The following is a 13965-nucleotide window of genomic DNA, read 5'->3' as shown; positions in this document are numbered from 1 at the left end:
TAAAATTGATCTTATTTACTGGGTGTAAGCCACAAATATGTTTAAATAATTGAAATTTCTCACAGGAAGCATTACATTTATAAAAATACATCATTCTTTTCTTTTTGTTTTGTTTAATTTTCTACCTGTCTCTCAGACATCGTCTTTCATACTCACTTGCATTTTCTTGATTTTAACATGTTGTAGCTGTGAGTTAATTCCATATTTCATATGATGACGGCGACGACAAAGGTGATAATGATGATGATGTTGATAATGATAATAAATATATATTATGGTGAACAAGGGGAGTGGTATTGAACAAGTTTTGAGCCATCTTCATAACCATTTTCCCCATTACCTTTTGGTCTGATTAAAAAAAAAGTTTAAAGTTGTTTCTTTCTCTCTCTCTCTCCCTCTCTTCCCTCCTTTCTTTTTCTTAGCATTCAATATAGGAGGTGGCAAACCAACGGGAGACGGTCTTCAAGCAAACTTTACTGCAAAGAGAGAAAAAACAAAATGGGCAGAAGAGCTAGAAAGAATTGAACAACTAAGAAAGGTAAGTTGCTGCAGTATGCTATGAACTTTTGCGAAGATAGTTTATTCAATTTCATGACTACTTTTTATTTTGAATGTACATTACTTCAGGCTTCCAATACCTTCCAAACCGTTCAAATTATGCACTTTCATACTGTTAAGCTAAAAATCAGTTTTTTTAAAATATGACTGCAAGCTCATTAAGACTTTTCAGTGCACACTGTTGTATAGGTGATCCAACAGGGAAATAGCCCGTACGTTGCCTTTTTGCGAAGAAAAAAATTACGACTATTTTGAATGGCATTTCTAATGGAAGTTGATTTTGTCTTCACCTATTTAATATTCTCCTACTGGTAAAAAGAGAGGAAGTATTCCATAATACAAATTTGATCAAGCAATTACCCAGATTATTGTACGCCATGAAATCTGTTGATAGTTCTTGTTACTTAGTTTCTGGTTTAGGTACATGTACTACATTTACAGGATTAATGATCTGACTGGATTAGGGCATTATACCCCAGTTTCTCCAGCAAACTGACTCCAAACCGATAAAATATTGATGTTTTCTAAGCATCAAATGTAATTGTTTGGGCGCTCTGGTGTCAGTCTATCTGGTGTGATGGGCATTGTTAGTCTGTCGGTGTCCGAGTAGACATGTAGGTTTTTACACCAGTCCAAAGCAATGACCAGTCTTTATTTCTCACTGCACCATTCTAGTGTGCACAGCCTTGGATGAATTCCATACACACTATCAGTGATTACAATAGTGTGGTGGATATGCAGAAGGTGAGTGAGAAGTGGTACCAGTCTGCCATTAGTCTGATGTGATGTATTAGATCACTTTGACTTGCCTTCTTTAGCTGTGTGCATGCCTTTTTTTCATCAGGGGTCATCATTTTTTGCTGCTTGTTTTTATTTGCGCTATTTTTGTTGAGTTTTGGTTGTTGGAAATTGATACATTTCAAGGTTTATCAATGGTAGTCCTGCCCCAGCTTCTAATGATTTTTAAAAATAAAATGATGATGTATATGTACATCATAGTCCCAGTCAACTGATGCGCTTAGAGCAGACACTTGACCAGGTATTCCCTTTTTTCTAGAACAAAACCGGTCATTAGCATTTTCTAATGTACAGTCATTGGCATTTTCTATTGAATAGCGAGTTAATTATCTACAGAACATGTTGATTTGGAAGTTAACTCAAGACCTGTGAAATTGATGATGAGAATGATTTATCATAGGATAATGATTATCATCACTGTTGTATGAAATATACCCTGTAGTGTACACATCATCTGGTGGGTGTTTCACAAAACTTGTCATCAGTGACAAATTACAGTTTTTGTTATAAGCTAGTGAAATCCTTGCTTCAGATTGGTTATCAGCTGATTTGTCACTGATTTTTGTCATTTGTCATTAAACAAAAGGCTATGAGTAATGCCCTCTTGGTCTGGCAATGTTTTAGGTTATTGATTTGTTGCTCTTGTTTGTTTGCATGGTGTGTTGATGAATGTCTTAATTGAAATGAATCACTCTGTGAGGGCGTTGTTTGTATTGATAAAGGTAGGCAGAAAACTTGTAGGCAAGTGTGTAGACTTTTCATCCATTGCCACATGAAGACAAACTGTATATTTATATGTACATGTACATGTACGTACATGTACATGTGTCTAACTTTTGTTTTTAAGTGGCCCAAACATTGTGGAGCATGTGTGCAGCGCTTTGTAACTGCAAGGAAAAAGCGCTATATCAAATATCTTTTGGATTGGATTGGATTATGTCCAAAGCTTCTTTTGTTTTAAGTTCATCATATACAAAGCTGACTTATTTTAAAATGTTCCATTAGGATACAGTTATAAATGTTCATGTGCATAAACCTTTATAGTAAAAAAAGGGCACCTGTAGATATTTCTCACATGAAGCATTACATTTATTTTCAAAAATATACATGTAGTTTGAATACTTCATGAATTCTTTTAGATTAGTTTGCATGGTGTGTTTAAATGAGATGAATCAATCCTGTCTGTTTGTTAAATGTTCGTGCTAGAGTAAACTTTGTTTTTTTTGTTATTGTTGCATTTTCTTTCCAGCATTCATGAATCATGATAATTGTGAAACAAAATTGGTTCTACTTTAACAATCAGTACAAAATGTGAGGTACAAAACATGAATACAAACTAAAACATTGCTTCCAACCAGTTCTAATATTAAATAACTGACAATAATGAGGAACGAGCACAGAGATTAATCTTCCATAACCTTGTACTACGCCAATAACAAAGATCAAGGTACATGTAAGTCTTTATCTCACACACTGGGCAAGTATCGGAATCACAGAAACGTAGAGCAGAAGATGTGAGAGCAAGACGCCCTCTCACACCAAGCCAATGGATGGCACCAATAAACCCAACAACAACAACAACAACAAATGAATGGCTTACATATTTAATCTATTAATCCATTCTTGTTTTTTCTTTTCTTGTTTTTCAGTGCATTGAATCGCGATTGAAAGTGTCCTTACCAGAGGATCTAGCAGAAGCGCTGATGGACGGGGTGGTATTATGTCATCTAGCTAATAACATTAAATCTCACGTCATATCAAGCATCCACGTTCCTTCCACTGCAGTGGTAAGATTCAAGATTCAAGATTCAAGATTTTATCGTCCTTGCTCAATACAGACAAATTGATTTGGCAAAGGCTACAATTCGAGTTACCGACAGTCTTCTATGAGTATGATACCATAGGATAGATTTGATACAGATCTAATTCTGCGACATACATTACACAAGTAGAAAATCACAAGAAGTAACTTCCGTTCCAAAAATACTTTCTGATGATCTTTTGCTTGAAAAACAAAAAAGTTTTGTTTGTTGTTGGAAGTATTATATGAAACATTTGAACTCAGATTCAAATGTTCCTTTAAGGTACAGGTACATGTAAAGAGTACACTCATTGTTCCAAATTCACAAAGGAGGTTTAGATTTAACCCATGGTTGAAATCTTCATTTACATAACCCATTGTCTAAAATTAGCGCAAAATAAGCGTGACACAGTCAGAGGTCCAATATTAAACCATGGGTTATGTAAATGAGGATTTAAACCATTGGTTAAATTTAAACCTCCTTTGTGAATTCGGGCCATTAGGTTTACACATCATGACATGAATAATTCTAGTCCTGATCTGATTTTGCTATGTTCTCTGTTCTTTTTGCATTCACAGCCTAAGTTAACCCAAGCCAAGTGTAGAAGAAATGTTGATAACTTCCTAAAAGTGTGTACAGCCGCGGGTGTGCAAGCCGTAAGTATACCGTTTATCCATCTTTATACTATTTCTCTATGTTTCTATGTTTCTATGTATACTATGAGTTTTGCACTATTGCTCTGTGATATATATCTACTGTATCTTTTCTATTTGTTAATTAATTCACAACGTTTCTATATGTGATGCAGTCTCGTGTTCCAGTAACAAAACTAAATTCTAACAGATTCCAACAAAAGTATCACCAGTATGTAAGAAGCAAAATGAACGAGACATTGGATTTTCCTACAGCATCTGGTATTAAAGACAGGAATATTTGCCATATCAATTGCAAAGTAGTATCTTCAGAATAATCTGTCCATTTTAACATGTACAATATGAGCCGACCAACCCAATACATGTACATGTAGTAGTAGTAGTAGTAGTGGTGGTTATTTTACCTAACTCCTAAGAAAGCATAAATGCTTGTTGTAGTAAGCAACATGTACTTGTACTGAAGAAACAAGGCACAGCAAGTGTACATTGGTAGAATTTTATGATCGTAGAAGATCTACAAGTATTGATTAAAGGACAAGACTGATTTTTAGTTAGTTTTGGTTAATAATAATAGCACTACATTTTGGACATTATTCCCCACTTGATGTACAGTGGAATAGGTTACTGATTTTGATCTGAAAGTATTACCCTGAACACCCAATATTTGTATTATTGTTTGCCAAACGGTTACACTATCCAAACCAGCCCACTCTCCCCACCCTCATCCTAGTAAATACATGGTAATATTTCACTTCCCCCCCCCCATTTCAAAGAACCCCATGATGCCAATATTACTTTTTCCTCCCCCATAGTCTGTGCTTTTACTCTTTCTAATCGTATTCTATATTCTACCCCCTCCTAACATTTGCTTTGACCCCCTCCTTAGCTTTGCAGTCTAACCCTATTAACAGAATGAATTGATTGTTGGTGTACATGTATACTTGTATGTTTTCAAGCTAATAGATTTAAGTGTGAGAATGTACGGTATCTACAGACAGGACTTGGCATTAGTCGGACCCCAAAATTATTTTGTGTTTACGTAGGGCTCATGCATACAGACTGTAAACAGTTCAATCTGGACCCCCTTCCATGAAGTTAGGGTGGAACGTTGCTTCTGGTCTAGCTACTACACTTTATTTAGGACACTATCCGTACCCCCTTACTTACATTGACGAGGTCGACTCTAAACCAGCAATACATGTATAATAGACCGAACAAAACTAAATAACCCTAAATGGCTGAGACCAAATTAACTGTCAGTTTGGGAAAGGGTCTGACATTGTGCCTGGGATACAAGTCGATTTAAATGTGTCTAATGATTCTTTGTATAATAGCTACTTGTATACTCAAGATTCTTTTTCGTTTACAAGATGTACGCACAAATATCAGGCGCAATTGAAACAGATGACATTGGTGAAGTCAGTGGAGTTTGCCATCCTGCATGCCCCTTTCAACTGTTCTTGATCCTTGCCTCGCATTATGCCGCATTGTCTGCACATTGCATGTATCCTGCTCTCCCCTATTCCTTTGCATACGTGCATGATATGTGGTATCTTAAAGACTTGTCCATCAAAGGAAAAATAAATTGAGCAGGTTGTCTAAAACAGCCAATTTGAAACAAATACAATACATGTACCTGATATGAGTACCCTAGTGGCCCATCATCTCATATTTAATTTGATTGAATTAGGATGTTGGACTAGGCCTGATTCATAAAAAAGATCTTTTAAAACCTTGGCCTATTTGTCTTTAACTGATCAGGCTCTGGTGCTCTAATAGATGGAACTTGAATCTGGACTCCTTCATGAACTTGACCAGTTTTCGAACTGAAAAGACTCATGCTTATGTTTGGACTTTAATCAGTTTTTTTAACATAAACATGCCATGGAGTACTGCCGTTACTGGTAGAATGGTTAATCAAACGTTTAATGGGAAAATGAAAATGGGATCTTCATGCACAAGTACCCATATTGAAGGATCATTGTTGAATGCAATAACAACTACGTATATGTATTCACTGGTTCATGTATATTACTGTAAATATTTGACTTAGTTTCTCTGTTTGAGGAAGGATGAAATTATACATAGTCCATCTCACAACCTGTTATGAAAATTTGGGTCATTTTACTTGTCATATCATCTACTCAGAGATAGAAGGGTGTTAACTCCTGTCATGTAACACATAATCAACACCCTTCTGGCTCTCAACAGACATACCAATGTTGATGACTCCTTATTTTGTTACGGACGTCAAAACCTCATCTCTGTATTCTCTATTCTGTTTGTTCCCATTAGGAGAAACTATGTTCACCGGCCGATATACTAGAGGGCAAGGGTCTACCCAAAGTGGCTACGACGGTGAGAACGCTTCTATCGCAAACGACTGTCCAGACCAAGCAATGGGCCGTCTGAAAGTCAAAGACATTGATGAACTTTTTCTTGCGATTGCGAACCATTTCTGCAGGGATCCAGCAAGAATTAACTATCCCACGTGTATCTACTAAAAATATTGAGTTTTTCTATAGCGCTCATAACTGTCACGCTATGACGCTCATGTCGCTTCGGCAACTACTACCAATGCTACGCTGACAATGTTCTTCTACTTCAACCTCTAGGTAGAATATATTGGCAGTTCAGGCCATTGAAGCAGTGAGCTGTTTGGAAGACGCGAGATACGATGAAATTACATGTATGTGTGCAGGGGATTGAGCAAGAATAGAGTACCGGTGTCCTATACACCGATTCGGGCGACTTCTGGTGGAAGTGCGCCCTCATAAGGTGACGCCATAACTGGGGGGCGTCTGACTGCAGCTAGCTAGCTTACATTGCAACGGGTATGCTATACCTATACCGAACCTCGCCCAGGCCGGCCAGGGTCGCTGCTCCGCTAGCTAGTAACCGCTCTCGAGCTCTCTGTACTGTCAGCTGGATCGGAGAAGCCCCCCAGTTATAGCGCCGCCACCGGCGGGCAGGTACATAAAACCCCCAAACCGAATCGGTGTATACTCCTACATAACTACTTCTACTACAATTCCTAGGCATTATATATTAGCAAAGTCTTAATCGGCTGTCCAGTCTATTGAAACAGTGGGCTGTTTTGAAGTCAAAGGAGCTGTAGAACTCTTTGTTGCCATCTATGTGGGCAGGAATCAAGCAAAAAATGAACAATCCTATATTACTACTACACTGTACTTCTACAAGGCAGAATATATCGGCAAACTCTCCATTGGCAATCCAAGGTATTTGAATCTGTGGGCTGTTCCAAACGGAGATTCCGTGCCATTCCTTAAGGGCTGGCTAGGGAAGTGTGCAGAGAATCGAACGAGAATATACTACCCTTTACATGAACAACTACTACTACCTGACTACCACACCCACTATGCAGAAACTACATTGGCAGACTCTTTATCAGCAGTCTTTGTGAATGAGTGTGCCGTCTGAAATTTAATCTGTTGCTATTCCTGCGAGACACTCTTCAAAGATGTTTGCAAGATTCTGCAGGAAATCTCATGAGAAATTAGTACTTGATACTCCATTGTTCTCGCCAGCATGTAACAGCCATCTACATATATAACTCATTGTAACAAGGAGACCTAATGAAAAGAAATGTCAAAGATAAATCCTCTCCTAAGGGGGTATTTATGAAATTATCAGCTTATAACACTAACCTTTAGAAATACTTAAATGCACATTTACAAGGTCGAACATGCTTTTATCGGCTTAGAACTCAATATGTCTCCCACTCTTATATTTTTCATGATCATTTTAATCTCCTGCCTTTGCTTCGCAAGTGTCCGAGACCCCCAAACTTTCCACCTGCTTTACCATACATGTAGTTTAGGGCCACCCACTTTTCAGATAGTGCTCAGAAGAAAATTCTAGCCAAAATCCTGTTTCACTATTGAACAACATAGTGCATTTCAATACATTGTCCATTTGAAGCCAGAGGGGTGTTAACTCCTTTAACCTGTTGCCTCCTGGAACCTGATGATCCCTGTATTAAGCCTATGGGTATGATAGTATTCAGTATTCAGTGGATTAATATAAAGTCAAGGCCCTTCTGGCTCCTTGTTGTATGTACCTGATAATGGTAAGAAAAGATTGAACTGTCATAGTCAGTCATAAGAGAAATGCAATTGACTTGGGTTATGCTTCTTGTAATATTTTTTAATTTTTAAGAATACCTTCCAACCAATCTCTGATGTCCGACTCCTGTCTGATTTATGGGTAAATAAAGTGTGAACAATTTGACTTTTGATGAAGTTTGGTTTGGAGATTTGTGCAGTGTGTGTTAAAAAAAGAACTCAATGTGTTGCATTTTCTCTCGTGCACCCACAATGCTTTATAAACAAAGTTAACAATTGCTGTAAAAGCATCTTTAGACTCAAAGTTCAAATCTCTGCTCTGTCTTTAAAGAAAGAGAAGAAGGGGGAGAAAACTGAGTCAAAGATGTACACAAACCCTTTTATTATTACCAAGGCCTCTATATGATAAGAATTTTTTACCCAACAAGCTCTTCAGTCTGAATTTCGAGATTTTAAGTGACCATCAGACTGATAATGACCAATTAATCACATATGAGATCTTGTTATTACCGGTATGCAGTGACCTTTGTGTAGGCACACCGCAAATTAAAATATCCACTTCATGAGCTTATCTGCCTCAGTTTGTAGATCATTTGTGACCATTAAAGTAAAAATGACCAATTACCGTAATCACATGTACAAGGTGAATTGATTAGAATGTCATCATTTCATGTTTATGTACCCGGTACTTAACGATTTTGTCAACTTGAATTGCAGTCCTCTCAATAAGTTGCCGGTATTTGCAAATCCAATTACAATTTACTACAAAAAAAAGTGTAGAACATTTGTGATAGTCAAACTGAAATTGACAAATTAATTGCATGTAAAATTGATTAATATGTCATGATTTCAAGTCCATGTCCATGCAGTTATTCTTGTAGTCTTAAATTACAGGGTTAGTATTACTATTGCAGCTGTTTATCATCCTTTGACCAAATCTTAACAAGGTCTGAGCATGAGATTTTGGTGTAATGAGCTCTTCTTTGCAGTGAAACTTGTGAATTATTACAGTTTGAAAGCAAGTACATGTAAGAATTTACTTACATGTACAAGATTTCTTTCATTTGTTTTGCAGCTCTCAGAGTCTAATGCAACATTACAATATAACCCACTTCAAACATACATTGTATACATGTAGACTGGTAGTCCTTAAACTAGGTGATCTGTACAAGCAACATAATACACTGTATTTGAAGGAGTTAAACTAGAAGTGGTTTCAGTCTTCATTCTCAGTTGGGACATGTATGATGTAACAATGATGTAACAAGTTTTACATACTCTATACTATACCATAAAACTATATCTTGCCTCACGATCTAAGGCCAATTAATAGTGCTTTCTTTGTTCTTCGATGTTGATTGAATAATAGAAACTTATGGAACATTGTGAATTATCCAGATCATATCTTTATGAGAGCCATCAAAATGTGTTACCTTTGCCATATTGAGATGGGTATCTTTGCATATCTTCTCTACATAATCATGAACTCTCATACTTATGATTGTGTACATGTGTATTGCTCCAAGATAGAACCATGCTAAGAAAGATAGACTTCATGAACATGTACCTTGTAAAGATGATAGCAATAACTCCACATGGAGTGCCTTTCTAGTGATGTTTGAATAAATTGTGTAGAAGGTACTTGTAAGCACCTTATAAAATATCGCTACTCTTGGGAATACATTCATTAGGTGTTTGGTGTTAGTGTTAAGAATCGATGAATGGCAAATGCATTAGATTTAGTGAAAAGATAATTTTTTACACCAGACACCAAACCCTGATATATACTTGTATAATACAATACAAATTCCATGTGATTACCTAATCATTAACACCGGTGTACCAGTACTTAGGTGTAATAGATGATATCAGTGTCAAATACTACACCATTATCCATATTCTGCTATTTCAGTTCATTCCAGCCCTGTACCTAAGATCATGTTTAACAAAGGAAATCTTGAACCTCAAACCAATTTTCTTTGTTAAAGGTAAAGACCAGTATTGGAAACGCCCCAATTTCAAAAAATTGAAATGGAAGCTCTTATTACCAATCATGTGAAAGAATATGTTTTGACTACTACATGATGATAACAATTTTGCCGGGAAACTCCCTACTAATTTCCTTTCTTAAACCCGATTTTGAACAAAAGCTGAAGCATCATCTTTAAAGTTTACACATCACTAAAACATGTTTTGCAATCAATGTAAGGGGGTTCCATGAGTGGCAATTAAACTCAGAGAATGGCAGGTAATTCCCTTTTACGCAGATCTCTATACTTTCTAGCTGTACACAAGTATCTTTTTTAATTGAATATTGGCCCTTGAGTCGAGTAGATCCTGCCCTTTAATATAAAAATTAGATGTGCTGTATGCAGTCTATGTCCATTTTTGAAATGCTTGTTATGCTATGTTATAATCCAATATGAGATAAATTATGCTGCTTTTGTGTTTGGTTGCAGTTGAGACTAGCACATTTCCGTCATTGGACCAATTGATAAACGTGCTTAGAATAGTAAATTCTAACTCTTTTGTGCCCCTTCTTTAAAGATAAAGTTGAGTTCTGGTCATGTGATTGCTTTGTGAGAGAAACGGTGTAGAATCAATCTGAAAAAGTTGATCATGTAGCATAATAAGTATTGGTGTGTTCTGGAGTCATCAAAATGATAAGAAATTTGGCCCAGTTTTCGTAAAGTAACAAGCACCGTACACAGAAAGATGTACATGGGACTACACAAACATGTGGCATAAAAATTGGGCCTCATTTTTAAGCTGTTGTCATATATAGAATATGAAGGCATTTGAAGAGCCATGCTTTTCAGGGAGCATTTCTTTGATGTTCTTCCACACTTGCATATTAACAATGATAACACTCACAAATTATTTTTCACCTCTCCCCAGAACTCAACCGTCTCTTTAAACACGTCTTATATAAATCATATATCACATCTTATTTAAATGTTTCTCTTTGTTTTGCTATTATATTATGCACAAGGAAAAAACAGTTTGAAAAGTGAGTGCCCTTACTAATCACTGTTACATGCTTTATAAATATTTCCTAATTTTCTCCATTTCCCCGATCAAAATTGGAAATTGATTATTGCTTTATCGTTATTCATTACCGGTATCTATAATTTTGAAATGATTTGTTCAATATCTGCTTCTCTGTAACAATTTACAGGCAGTCGTAGTAAAACGTCATACTTCTACATGTACACATAGAATTTCCTTATTGATTTACGACTCCTTTCCCCTTTCTCCTTTTCATCTGAGTATTGCTGTTGAGAGAAATATTTTACCCTTTTTTTTCTTCTTCTGGTCATTATGCTACATGTACCCATTACATGATGTTGCCTTAAAGCATTTTGAAAATTTATGTTTACATACTGTTAACATACCATGTCTTCGATCAAGCTCACACTTGGATTGTCTTTTTCTTTACCATTAATAATAACATTTTCTTCTCTTAGCCTTGAAAGTTGAAAGCCACATGACAATTAAAAAGTTCAAGGTAGCCTGTCTGGTAGAACATTCCTAATTTCCCCTTTTAATGTACTGTTCTCCCGTTTGAAAATTCCTACTGGGGTGACAAATACACAGAGATCTGTAAATACGAACACTAAGAATTTTTTTATTTTTATTAAAAGAGCAAGTGTTTGAGGTTTAATGTACCGTACGAAAAATTCATATTAGAGTGACGGTTGGACATGTGAAATTAAACACTCAAATTCTATTTCTTGAAAATGCAGCTGTTTCAGGTTTTTTTTCATCCTCATATCCGATAATGATAAAATTAACTAAACACTGATTTTATAATGCATAAAACATAGACATAATTCCATGTCTCTATGTGCTTTACATAAAAGAATACAGAAGGAGTTGAAATGGTGCGCTGGATTCATAATTGTGAGATCTTACAAAGTTTTAAATAGGTTTGTTTTCAAATTACTCCTGGAATTTTTGTATTTTTTAAATATTTTTATTCCGGCAAGTTATTCCATAAGACAGTGGTTGCATATGGAAATAACGTTTCACAAAAAGATTTTGTAATTTTGTCAAAAAAGGAAATGTTCAACTTAATCTAGAATTTGTAAACTTTTACAGACACTCTACATATGTTAGCTCCAAACAATACTCAAGTCTGTAATAATAACAATAATAATAATATGATCAGGCGCGTACGCAGGATTTTTTCAAGGGGGGGGTTTCAACATTTATAAATCGGGCCGAAAATTTCACAACGACTCAGTCAGCCGCTGAAAAAGCGGGGGGGGGGGGGGGGGGGGGGGGGGGGGGGGGGGGGAAGAGGACACATTTTTTTTTTTTTTTTGGTCTTGAAATTTGAAAAATTGTGCTCCGTTGGGGGGGGGGGGGTGGTAAGGTCAGCTTTTTAGGTCAACCATGGGAATATTTTTTTTTTTTTTTTTTTTTTTTTTTTTTTTTTAATAAAAAAAACATTTAAAAAAAAAATTCGAAAAGGGGGGGAGGGGGGGTTTACACACAAAAAATTACCAAAGGGGGGGTTTAACCCCTCAACCCCCCCCCCCCTGTGTACGCCCCTGTATATGATATAATAATATGTTCATTTATAAAGTGCTCTCATGCAATAGGTATCACATCTACCTGTGGCACACATGTCAATTCCTGGTGTTTCATTGCCCTTTTTAAGCTTGTATATTATAAGAGGAACTAGCACAAACACCCTTGGTAGATTATATGTATAGAATCAATAAGCATTTCGGAATGACAGAAAATGAAATTGATTTGAAACGTACATTCATCTTACATTCCAAGCAGCCTTCCCAGAATCGTTTCAAGCGAAGAAAACAAGAGGTTAACAAGGAAAATCGTCAAGGGAATTAGCCTTTTATAGAACCTAAGTTCATTCAATTTGCCCCATTGTGCGTATTTGGCAGCGACCTTTCCGTGACGTTGAGTCTTTTGTCACTAAACAAAGGTAATCTAGCTTATTGATGCGCAGTGGGGAAATTAATTAGAAATTTGATTTCTCCTGTACTGCAAGCAAAATCAATGCAGCCAATTTTTCTGATTACATGTAGTGTACCAGTATGTGTGTTTCTTATCCATCATTTTTCCCTCCAAAAGTAAAACATATTGTAGTTAGTGCATCAACATGTACTCTTTTGGCTTGAAAATTGTTTGAAAATGTCTTAATTTCCACAACACAAACAACAACCACTATTAAATAAAAAAGCAAAACAGATAATATATATTAAATTAAAATTTGCATCACTGGGTTTACATGGTATATCATCTTTCAGCATCATAGATACAACTGAAAACATATTCACAGAGAACGACATGTGTGAAAATGATAGCTCCGTAACTTTTCAATGCAAATTTATTACGTGAAGACCAGTATTGCTCACATCTATATCTGTGATCTCTTTTCCATACCTCATTTCTATAAGATCTTGCCACTTTGAAATGATATGTCGACCTCCACTATTGAAAGGATATGTATGGAGGAAATATTTCAGTGTAAGGGATTTGATTACATTTTAGTGTAGCATGTTTTTTCATGGGTCTAATCTGGAGTTGAATCTGGAGTCTAATCTGGAGTTACATGAAACTACATGTGTACATGTAGTATTCTGTAGACTATTTCAATTTTCATATTTTTGTAGGGTGTTATTCTTTTATTCTCTTTTGATATTAAAGATCTCTCCATCTTCTATGATTTTAGAAAACCTTGAGACTCTAAAATGAGATCGTAGAATTATTGATCAAGGTGGCTATGTTGGTCTATATATTGTGTTCAGTTTTCTTTACCTCTGTATTCTATAGTAATATACTTAGAACGCAGCCAGCATTTCATCGATTTAAGAAATGGTGTGCGAGATTTCAGGTTTTATGTCTCTTTAAATGGATATGTAACAAAAAAAATCTAAATTGCTTTGATAAAAGTTATAAATACGGTATTGTAAACCCCTCATGAAAGGAAAACCTCATCCTCTGCATTTTCAATACACAATGTATATCATTCTTTCACAGCCAGAAGGTCGATAAACTTGATGTAAAATGATACAAGTTGCTCCCTTCCTGCTTCCA

General features: G+C 36.0%; 1 protein-coding gene across 5 annotated transcripts in view; it reads left to right on the top strand.

Annotated features, from left to right (window-relative positions):
• The window catches only part of LOC575134 (leucine-rich repeat and calponin homology domain-containing protein 1), a 50041-nt gene extending 43495 nt beyond the window's left edge, over positions 1-6546 (top strand). For all 5 annotated transcript variants that reach the window (XM_030982212.1, XM_030982210.1, XM_030982208.1 and 2 more), the window contains 4 exons: positions 423-538; positions 3006-3143; positions 3737-3814; positions 6107-6546. In XM_030982212.1, the coding sequence (XP_030838072.1) occupies positions 423-538; positions 3006-3143; positions 3737-3814; positions 6107-6223 (449 nt within the window). In that variant the 3' untranslated portion in view covers positions 6224-6546. The remainder of the gene's footprint in view (positions 1-422; positions 539-3005; positions 3144-3736; positions 3815-6106) is intronic.
• The last annotated feature ends 7419 nt before the right edge of the window (positions 6547-13965 follow it).

Source organism: Strongylocentrotus purpuratus, unplaced genomic scaffold (assembly GCF_000002235.5).
Source record: "Strongylocentrotus purpuratus isolate Spur 01 unplaced genomic scaffold, Spur_5.0 spur5_scaffold_12, whole genome shotgun sequence".
Classification (NCBI taxonomy): Eukaryota; Metazoa; Echinodermata; class Echinoidea; order Camarodonta; family Strongylocentrotidae; genus Strongylocentrotus; species Strongylocentrotus purpuratus.
This window is presented reverse-complemented; position numbering and strand designations above follow the sequence as displayed.